The sequence below is a fragment of the Peromyscus eremicus genome, chromosome 1 (genome assembly GCF_949786415.1).
Source record: "Peromyscus eremicus chromosome 1, PerEre_H2_v1, whole genome shotgun sequence".
Lineage (NCBI taxonomy): Eukaryota > Metazoa > Chordata > Mammalia > Rodentia > Cricetidae > Peromyscus > Peromyscus eremicus.
The window spans coordinates 62,509,312-62,519,762 of NC_081416.1; the positions used below are offsets into that span (position 1 = coordinate 62,509,312).

Here is a 10,451-nt window from a genome sequence, read left to right on the forward strand (position 1 = left end):
GCTTGTGGAGGTCAGAAAAGGGCATCAGATCCTCTCAAACTGGAATTATGGATGGTTGTGAGTCACTATGTGGATGTTAGGAACTGAACCCAGGACCTCTGTAAAAGCAGCCAGTGCTTTCAACGGCTAAGCCATCTCTCCAATCCCTTCTTATTTTGTTTAATTTAGATTTATTTTATTTTGTGTGTCAGAGTAAACGTTTTGCCTACATGTATGTATGTGCACCACTTATGTGTCTGGTGCCTGTAGGGGTCAGAAGAGGGTGTCAGATCTCCAGAACTGGTTTTATAAACCATTTTGAGCCACCACGTTGGTGCTGGGAACTGAACCCAGGTCTTATGCAAGAGCAACAAGTGCTCTTCCCTACTGAACCATCTCTCCAGCTCCAGTGTGTGTGTGTGTGTGTGTGTGTGTGTGTGTGTGTGTGTGTGTGATGTGTGCCTATGTGTTCAAGTACACTCACCTGTGTGTACATAGGTCACTTTGGGTGTTTTCCTCTATGACTCTCCACCTTATTTTTAGAGACAGGGTCTCTCACTGAACGTCAAGCTCTCTGTTTCAGCTATACTGGCAAGCTGGCTGTTGAGCCACCAGATCCACATGTCTCTGCCCATTTCCTCCCAGCCCTGTGGTTACAGATGCAAGCCACTGGCCCAGCTTCTCTGGGTGCTGGGGGTCTGAACAAGGTCCTTGTGCTTGCATAGCAAGTACTTTGCTGACTAAGCCATCTCCCAGCCCCATGGAATTGCCTTCAAAATTTCACACCAGAATACACACAACTTTTTGTTTTGTTTTTCACTTTTTTATTTATTTTTCTAGTATCAGCTTGATACAGTGTAAATTCTTATCCTAATTGTGAAATGTTTCATTGAGGCTTGCCCAGTAATTGAGTAAAACCAAAACTTATTATAAGCCACAGTCATCCTAGGGTCCCCCCTGCTATATAGCCTCCCTGGTTCTTACACACAACTTTTTTTGATCTTTTTTTTTTTTTAAGATTTATTTATTTATTATGTATACAGAACAAGGTGCCAGATCTCATTACAGATAGTTGTGAGCCACCATGTAGTTGCTGGGAATTGAACTCGGGTCCTTTGGAAGAGCAGTCAGTGCTCTTAACCTCTGAGCCATCTCTCCAGCCCCCCCCCCCCTTTTTTTTTTTTTTGATCTTTTTATATTTTGCTGAACTCAGCTTGCTTAGGTTTCACTTAAAGTCTCCACCATTTGTGGGTGGGGCTGACCTGTGATTTCCTCCCTCCCAATGTGCTTGAGAGCTGTGAAGGGGGCAAGAGGAGCTGATGAGGGCTCCTTTGTTCTTTTCCTGGAAATTTTGCAACACATTGGCAGCATTTCCTTTTAAAAATGGTTACCTTGGCATGACTTTGTCTGAGATTGGAGTTCTACGTGAGATGGGGGGTTGTTTAGTTTTGTAGTATTTTATTTTATTTTTTGAGACAGAGTCTCACTGTGCATCACTAGCTGCCCTGGAACTTGCTGTATAGAGCAGGCTGGCCTCGAACTCAGAGATCTACCTTCCTCTGCCTCCTAAGAGCCAGGAATAAAAGCAAGCACCACAACACACAGTTCCGAGAGGGTTTTAATAATGGAATGTTTCACTTTCCATCCGTCAGCTTAGAGATCCTTTCCCCACAGAGAGCAGCCACAAGATCAGAGTGTACACTCCTTTTTAAAAAACATTTATTTGCCGGGCAGTGGTGGCACATGCCTTTAATCCTAGCACTTGGGAGGCAGAGCCAAGTGGATCTCTGTGAGTTCGAGGCCAGCCTGCTCTACAGAGCGAGATCCAGGACAGGCACTAAAACTACACAGAGAAACCCTGTCTCAAAAAAAAAATATATATATTTATTTATTTATTTATTTATTTATTTATTTATTTATTATGTTTACATTTGTATGTCTGTGTGTATGTATACTACATGCATTCAGAAATATGTGGAGGACAGAAGAGGGCAGCAGAGTTACAGGAAGTTGTGAAGGCATTTTTGTTTTGTTTTGTTTTGTTTTGTTTTTCAAGACAGAGTTTCTCTGTGTAGTTTTGGTGCCTGTCCTGGATCTTACTCTGTAGACCAGGCTGGCCTTGAACTCACAGAGATCCGCCTGGCTCTGCCTCCCAAGTGCTGGGATTAAAGGCATGCGCCACCACCACCCAGCCATGAAGGCATTTTGTATGGATGCTAGAAACCCAGCCTAGGTCCTCATTTTGTATGGATGCTAGAAACCCAGCCTAGGTCCTCTGCAAGAGCAGCAAGCATTCTTAACTGCTGAGCCATCTCTCTAGCCTTGAACATGTTTATTCTGCACTTACCCGGAGTCAGTGGGACCTGCACCCTCCTCCAGACTGCAATCACTACCTGACTGGCAGGATGCAAGCTCAGCTCTCCAAAGGCCTGGTCTTCCTGCACCACCAGACTGCATACTTTTGATACCTTCCTTTGAATTTCACATAGATAACCAATGGGAATTAATATGGACATATCCCATATTGCATGGGATGGATGTTCTTTGTTGTGTTTTGTTCTGTTTTAAAATATCAACAGTTAACAAATTCACATTAATCTGGGCCTCCTGCTTAGTCTGGCAGTCCAGCTCTCTCAACTGCTCCCTGAATCTTTTCCTCCCAGTGGAATATGTGTCCTTAAAGCACATGCCAGAGCAGGCTGGCTGGAGGAAGATGCCTCAGTTCTATTTTGAGATATTCTCTGGCCAGAGGCACCATTCTGCACTGCTGGGAGGTCAGGAAGGGATGTGAAACCTTGAGCTGGACCTCTTACAGCAAATCCCTGGATTTTGTATGAGGAGTGTTGGGACCATTCTGGGTCCTTACTCCAGATCTAGCTATGTGGCTGTCCATAGGATGACTCGTAAGTGGTGACTCTAACTCTGTTTCTAGGCTGGGACAAGGACCACCATCCACCATGGTGAAGCTGGGCTTCAGCTTCTCTGGGAATTCAGGCAAGGACACAGGAGGCCAGGATGGGGCTGCCATGGACAGTGTCCCTCTTATCAGTCCCCTGGATGTCAGCCAGCTCCAGCCATCATTCTCTGACCAGGTGAGTAGCCTGAGACAGTGCGGGAGGCTTTCACAGCTTACCTAGGGACAAAGAGGTGTGGGTAAGGTTTATGTAGATGTTGCCTCCTCCAAAGTGCCCTGAGGATAGGCCAAGCTAGGCAAAAATCCAAACTAACCCCTGACAAGTGTGACCTCATGGTTAGCTCTCTCATATCCAGAGCTCCTACCTCATCTGAAACAGGGTAAATTAACCACTGGATTCCTCAGAATTTAAGCACTCAGACTGTGATGTAATCTAACAGGGACCAGCAAGTTGCAGTTACCACTCATGTCGGCTAATTTGATGTCAACTTGATACCAGTTATAGTCATCTGAGAGGAGAAAACCTCCATTGAGAAAATGGCTTCATAAGATCCAGCTGTAGGCAAGCCTACAGAGCATTTTCTTAATGACTGATGGAGCAGGCTAAGCCCATTGTGGTTGGTGCCATCCCTGGGCTAGCAGTCCTGGGTTCTATAAGAAAGTATGAGGAGCAAGCCATGGGTAACAAGCCAGGAAGCAGCTCTCCTCCATGGCTTCTGCATCAGCTCCTGCCTCCGGATTCCAGATGTTTGAGTTCCTGTCCTGACTTCCTTCAATGATAGACAATGATGTGGATATGTAAGCCACATAAACTCTTTCTTCCCCTTCTTGTTTTTGGTCATGGTATTTCATCACAGCAATAGTAACCCAAACTAGGACACCATTCTTTCTTTTCTGGGCAGGGCTCTAGGTTATGGCACAAAATAGGCAAGTGACTGAACGGGGGTGGGGATAGGTGATAGGAGGCAACATCAGCAGAAGTCAGTGAGAAGCAAAAAGTAGCACAGGCTGGCCTAGCCTGACCCTTCAGGAGCCCAGGATAGCTCTCCAATGATCTGGGTGGGCTTCAGCTGCATTTACTGTAACAATGAATGCTGAGGGAAGATCTATCCTTTGCCCTCAAGAATACAGACAGCCTAGAACTGCCCGTGTCTGAGCCCCATGTAGTTGGAGGCACAAGACTCTGGAAGCCGTCAGAGAAGTCAGGTCAGACCTCCTGAAGGAGAGGAGCCAGACTGTGGAGCAGCAGAGAGGGAAGTTCATGTAAGAGAGCCAGCACCCTGGATGGAAGGCGCCTGTAGAGTGAGGAACTCCATCCATGGCCTGGCGAGACCTTGAACAGCTGTGGTCCCCATCAGACTCTCCATGTCCACCTTCCTTTGGCTTCAGCTTTGAGATGTTACAGCTCTGCTGGCCACCAAACAGTAGAGACAGATGGTCGGCACCACCCCCCCCCAGCTCCCCAACCCCTCAGTCCAGGGCTTTCCTGGGTCCCTGCCGGCTGTCCAGCAATGCCACACCGTCTCTTCCTTTAGGTGGTCATCAAAACACAGACAGACTATCAGCTTACCTCCTCAGACCAGCCAAAGAAGTTTGCAGATTTGGAGGGTCAAAGGCTGGCCTGCCAAACAGAGGAAGGACGCAGAGTAAGTATTACCCCTCACTGTGGGAAGTTAGAGCAGGGGAGAGGCTAGATGAGCAATTCAAGTCTTGCTTGCCTGGTTGGGTCCCACTTGGATCTCCTAGGGACAAGAGGGATCATTCCTACCCAGATGTCACCTCTAGTGATGGCTGGCACCTAGCTGTCCATCCTCCCAGCCTTCTTCTGAGCAGCCTGAGCTCCTGGGAGACACTTCCCATGGGAAGCACCTGTTTCCCAGCCCATCATTTTCTACCTCCTTGCAGGCTTTCTGTGAAACTGATATGAGCTTTACCTTTTATCTGGCAAATGTCTCCTCTTTGTCTTCTTTTAACCACAACAGTAATGGTTTTAATAATCACTTTTAGCTGACTATTTCTAATGCTTTTCCATTTTCAGAAGCAACACCTGCCCTTTCCCGTAGTTTCTTCAATGGAAGTGAGCATTAAAGGTGCTGCTCTTTGGATCCACCCAGGGTGGTACTAATGCACCTGCCTCACTAGCTGTTAAACACACACACACACACACACACACACACACACACACACACACGTGCGCGCGCGTGCACACATGCACGCACACACACTGCTTCCTCTCCCAATACTCCTGCTGTGATGACCACTAACTGAAGTGTGATCCTAATTAGTCTTAATAATTAAAAACCCAGAGTCAGATATCGAGGATGAAAGCTGAAAGATCAGAGAAACAGAGCAGCAGCCACTAGAAACTTCTTACCTCTATGAATTCTCAGACCAAATCAGGGTTGAGATCCTGTCTCCACCCACCTTATATTGCTTTCTCCACTCCCTAGTGCTGGGATTAAAGGTGTGTGCCACCACTGCCTGGCCTCTATGGTTAACTAGTGTCTAGCTCCGCCCTCTGATCTCCAGGCAAGCTTTATTTGTCAGAACACAAACAAAATATCACACAACAACCAACTTCTGCAGGCCACATGGGCAGTGCAAACCAGTTCCTAATAGCACCTTCTGGGTCAATTGGCTGCGTGCAACTTAACTGATCATGGATGTTTCCATAATCCCAGCAAAGCTGGGCTGGTCCTGGAGCTGACCTCAAGGAAGGAGACAAGATGTAGGGGCAGTGGCATTGTGCCCAGGCCCAGTTCTTAGGGGCCATTCCCTCAGGAAGGCTGGCCCCGCTGTAGCTCACCTGCACTAAATTCTGCTCCTTTCTCTCTGCCAGGTGCCCACTGCAAGGATGATCGCCTTTGCCATGGCACTCATGGGCTGTGTGCTGATCATGTACAAGGCCATTTGGTATGACCAGTTCTCCTGCCCAGATGGCTTCCTGCTTCGGGTAAGCCTCAGGGACCAAAGACCAGGGCAGGGACAGTAGAGACCACCATGGTCCTCCTATGGTCTCTAGTCAATGCCAGGATGTGGAGGGCTTTCTGTGACAGCATCAAAGGAAGATGCTTCCCATCTCACACCCCTGGGGTTCCTTCTAAATGACAAGACTGTCCCTGTGTGATTGATCCCCTTACTTCCCAGAACATACCAAGATCCCATCTTTTGAAAATTTCCTAGAAAAGGTTGGTTTTAGGGCCACAGAAATGGCTCATAGGGAAAAGCACAGGCTGTATAAGCATGAGGACCTGGGTTCAAATCCCCAGAACCCATGTAAAAGGCCAGATGTGACTGCCTGTAACCCCAGCACTGTGAGGTGACAGAGCAAGACAGTTGCTAAGGCTTGCTCCAGGTTCTGTGAGAGACCCTGTCTCAAGGAGACCTCCTCCAGCCAACTCAAGCACAGTTACAGACACACAAAGTAAAATTTGAAAACAGAGAGAGGAAGGGTTTTTGTTTGTTTGTTATTTTGTTTTTGTTTTCATCTAAACTGAAGTAGGAGGTGCCAGCAGAACTGCAGGAGCCCTTCCTGCACTTAGCGGGTTTCTTTACTGAGCCCTTTTGTCTTTTCCTTAGACTTTAAGAGGTTTGTTTCTTTGATTTTTTTTTTTTTCCTGAAATAGGGTCTCACTGTGTAGCCCTGGCTGGCTTGGAACTCACAGAGATAGTGTCTTTGCCTCCCAAGGGATTAAAGCATGTATTACCACCACTGGCCCATGTGAGAGACTTTTAAATGTATTATGGACATCAGTGCTTTCTGCATACTTAGTAAATATTTCCTTCTACTTTAAAAATCTCAACTCTATTAAATGAAAGTTATAAATTTCAATGTTTTTTAAAGTGCTTCATATTTTAGAAGTAATGTCTCCTCTTTTTTCCCCTTAATCCTCTGGTCTCTGGGATGGAGTTCACAGAGGCACTGAAGTCCGGCTGCTGGGTTGTTTTTTTTTTTTCGGGGAGGGGAGACATTTTCAGCTTTGGCTGTTCTGGAATTCACTATGTACCCATACCAGCCTCCAGCTCCCATCAATCCTCCTGCCTCAACCTACCCAGTGCCGGGATTACAAGCATGGTTCCCCACACCAGTCTGTGCTGTCCACCTTTCCCACAGAGCATAGTTCTAAAAGACTCCTCGCAGGTGGAGGCCCCACATCACACCACCCCCTTCTCCAAGGAGCCTCAGGCTCTGACCCTCTGACCGGAAGCCAAAGCCGCCTTTGTGTGTTTTTAAGTATGACCCTTCCTCCTCCTCTTCTTTCACTGTGATTCCCCATCCCCTGCCGGTCCGAAACATGCCTCTGCTACAGCACAAGATCTGCACCCCGCTGACCCTGGAGATGTACTACACGGAGATGGACACCGATAACCAAGATCGCCACCGCAACATCCTGGCAGCCCTCGGGGCCTACCCTGTGAACCGCAAGCATGTCACCGAGATGCCCGCCATCTGGGGGAACAGCTACCGGGCCCCCAAGGAAGAGCATAAGGGCCCCACCCCTGCGGCGGTGGTTGTGTCCACTACAGCGGCAGCGGCAGCGGGCACGGAGCCATCCAGCATAGAGCCATCAGGAAAGCCTTCGGCCATGAGAGAGGAAGGAGACCCACCGAAGACAGAGGGCATGCCGTCCCAGGCCCCCCAGTGACTGCCGTCCCGTTCCCCTGCCCCCTCCCCCTCCGCCAGTGACTGGGGTAAGTGTGTCCCCTCTAAACAGGGACTGGCTAGCTCGCAGGGTCACAGGCTTGCTCTGCCCTACCCTGCCCTACCCTACCCATCTCTCCCGCCCTTCCCCGCGCTTCTCCGCCCCGCACCCCCTCCCCCATTTCCCTATATCCCTCACTATATCCTACCAGACCCAGATGCCCACCCAGATGTGCACCCTCTCTCGAGGCTACCTCCAGGTCTGTGCACAGGGCTTGCTTTCCTGTCCAACACACCAGTCCTCTGTCCCTTTCACTCTGACCCTTCTGTCTTCACAGCGTCTCCCACAAGCTATTTGAAAACCTGTGCACCTCCTGATGCTTCTCCCCCCAGTGATTGTCCTCCTGCCCCACAGCACCCCGCTGAAGCCCCTGTCCCTGGTGGGCCTCTGGCTCTGCTGCTTTTCTGTAAGTAAAGATTCACATCCACCTGAGTCTTGGTTTCTCTTTTGGTTTCAGCTTGTGTGAGCATTTTCATTAGTCCCCAAACCTAGGAGGACACCTGAGGGTGCCTGCTTCTGAGGAAGAGGAACAGGCCTTGCCCTTCCCCAACTCCAGCCTGGCCTAAGGGCACTGGACACAATGGAATAAGCCACTCAGGGGAATTAGGGTGGCCCTTGACTGCCCGAAGATCTACCTACCTTCTGCTGCACCTACCTATCATCTACCTGGTGCTGGGTCTGGTTCTGGATCCTCTCCATGAAACAGGACTATCCTCCTCTGGGAGGGGCTCCTGGGTTTTGGAACCACTCACAATGAGTTCTTCCCCTAAATAAGTCACTCACAGCAGAAATGACTTAAGAAGGGAATGAATACTGACCTGAGCTGGGGGTGAGACCTCACAGGGACTGTGTGATTGGCCTTCTGGGAGTTGGAGGGCTCCCTCGATCCCTCCCCTAGCATTGCCATTTCCATTTAGGAGCTAGACAGGAGGTGGATTGTCTAAAGGTCCCAGTGGAGCTGTCCTGGGTCCCTTGTCCCTTTCTCTCCCTACCACAACTAGCCCTTGATTCCGAGTGACTCTGACTCTGTCACTCGCTCTAGCACATATTTTCTGACCACTTCTGTCTTGGTCTTTGACACCTCACCCGATGAGAGGTGAGCTCAGATGGGGGGGGGGGTCACTGGGGAGATGAGGGTGCGACAGAGCTTGCTCAGGGGCCAGAGAAGCTCTCCAAGCAGAAGGTCCAGTGCTATCTGCATGAAGCATAAAGGGTTATTAGCCTGGAGTGGTGTGACCCCACATCAGGGCCAGAGATTATGGAGGAGACCCTCTACTCCAAAGTGGAACCCAAAGACTTAGATAAGAGCTGGAGCTATGTTCGTGACATTGGGGGTTCTCAAAGATCTGGATGGTGGATTGCTTCTGTGCATACACAGGCACACACACACACACACACACACACACACACACACACACACACACGTAAAAATCTCCATGGGGCCTGGGGAGACAGCTCAGTTCATTAAAACGACTGCCACACAAGCACCAGATCCTAACTTTGATCCCCTAATCCTGAAAAAAAAAATGGGCTCAGCAGTGTTTGAGACAGAAACAAGAGGATCCCTGGAGCTTGCTGGCCAGTCAGTCTAGCCTAATTGATGAGCTCCCCATTCAATGAGAGAGCTTATCTTGAAAATTAAGTGTATGTATGCATGTATGTATGTATGTATGTATGTATGTATGTATGTATGTATGTGTGTATGTGTGTATGTAGAGAGCAATTGAGGAAGATACTCAACTTCTACCTCTGGGCTACACACACAAACACATGCACACACAAAAAAAACCTTCCCCCAGATCTTCATGGATTCACAGTGACACCTCCAGTTCAATATGGAACCTCTGAGTTATTCCAAACTCCTTTCCCATATTTGTAACTCTCTTCACCATCGAGGAAAAAACAGTTCCTATTATCCTTCATTCTAGAACACAGAATTTAAAGGAAAAGCTTATGAGACAAAATCTAAAATTATTTTGGTCAAAGCAAGTTGAGAAGCTATGTTCATTTAAAAGCTCCTCATGCTTCTCCCAGCAAACAGTTCAGGCCCTCATGCTCAGCCTCGGCACAGACCCCACCTAGGTAAACAAAATGGCCAGGGCAGGTGGGACATCAGACTGCAAGAAGCCCCTGGAGCTGGCCACCCCTTCATGAGAGTCAGGCTGAGGACCCCACACTTGCCTCTAGCCACATACAACTCAGAGTCTCATACACCTTTAGCACCTGTAAATGGCGTATTCTCACACTTTGGGCACCATATTATAGTGGAAGCATGGCAGCTTCCTCCAGATGGGATGTTTTAGGGGGAATGTGACCCAGGGGTGACCCTCCTAGGTCACAACACAAGGCCTCATTGATTTTAGCAACTACACTGTGGACTTTCAACTGCCTGTGGCACTTGGATGGGATTCCTTGTGTGTGTGTGGGGGGGGGGGTGTCCCTACAGGTGTCAAGGCCAGCAGTGATCCTCAAAGAGGTGAGAATGAAAACTTGGTTCAAATTGACTTCATCAACCTGGATCAAACCTCAGGGAGTCTGATGCCAGGCAGTTTATTGCCAACAAATTTAAACACAGCATAATTTTTGGGAATACAATACAATCCCTAGTGCACAAGGAAGCATAATTACATCAAAACTCAACTCAGGATACATGTCATTTCTTCTAAGAAGATGAGTTCTAGAGATAGGCTACCTGTGCTAGCTTAAGGACCTAAGGAAGGATCTGTCCTGGTTTCAGTTATACAGATAGCAAAGAGGACATTTAGGCTATTAGCCACCTCTGGTCCTGATTGTGGGAGCTTGGGAGAGCCTCTGGCTATACAGATAATGTAAGGATCATTTAGACTATTAGGTAT

General features: G+C 48.3%; 1 protein-coding gene across 4 annotated transcripts in view; it reads left to right on the plus strand.

The window, feature by feature from the left end:
- Caly (calcyon neuron specific vesicular protein) overlaps window positions 1–8,028 on the plus strand; it is a 14,318-nt gene extending 6,290 nt beyond the window's left edge. For all 4 annotated transcript variants that reach the window (XM_059264919.1, XM_059264934.1, XM_059264926.1 and 1 more), the window contains exons 2-6: window positions 2,912–3,071; window positions 4,429–4,539; window positions 5,733–5,846; window positions 7,204–7,585; window positions 7,874–8,028. In XM_059264919.1, the coding sequence (XP_059120902.1) occupies window positions 2,937–3,071; window positions 4,429–4,539; window positions 5,733–5,846; window positions 7,204–7,539 (696 nt within the window). In that variant the 5' untranslated portion in view covers window positions 2,912–2,936 and the 3' untranslated portion in view covers window positions 7,540–7,585; window positions 7,874–8,028. The remainder of the gene's footprint in view (window positions 1–2,911; window positions 3,072–4,428; window positions 4,540–5,732; window positions 5,847–7,203; window positions 7,586–7,873) is intronic.
- Window positions 8,029–10,451: the final 2,423 nt, after the last annotated feature.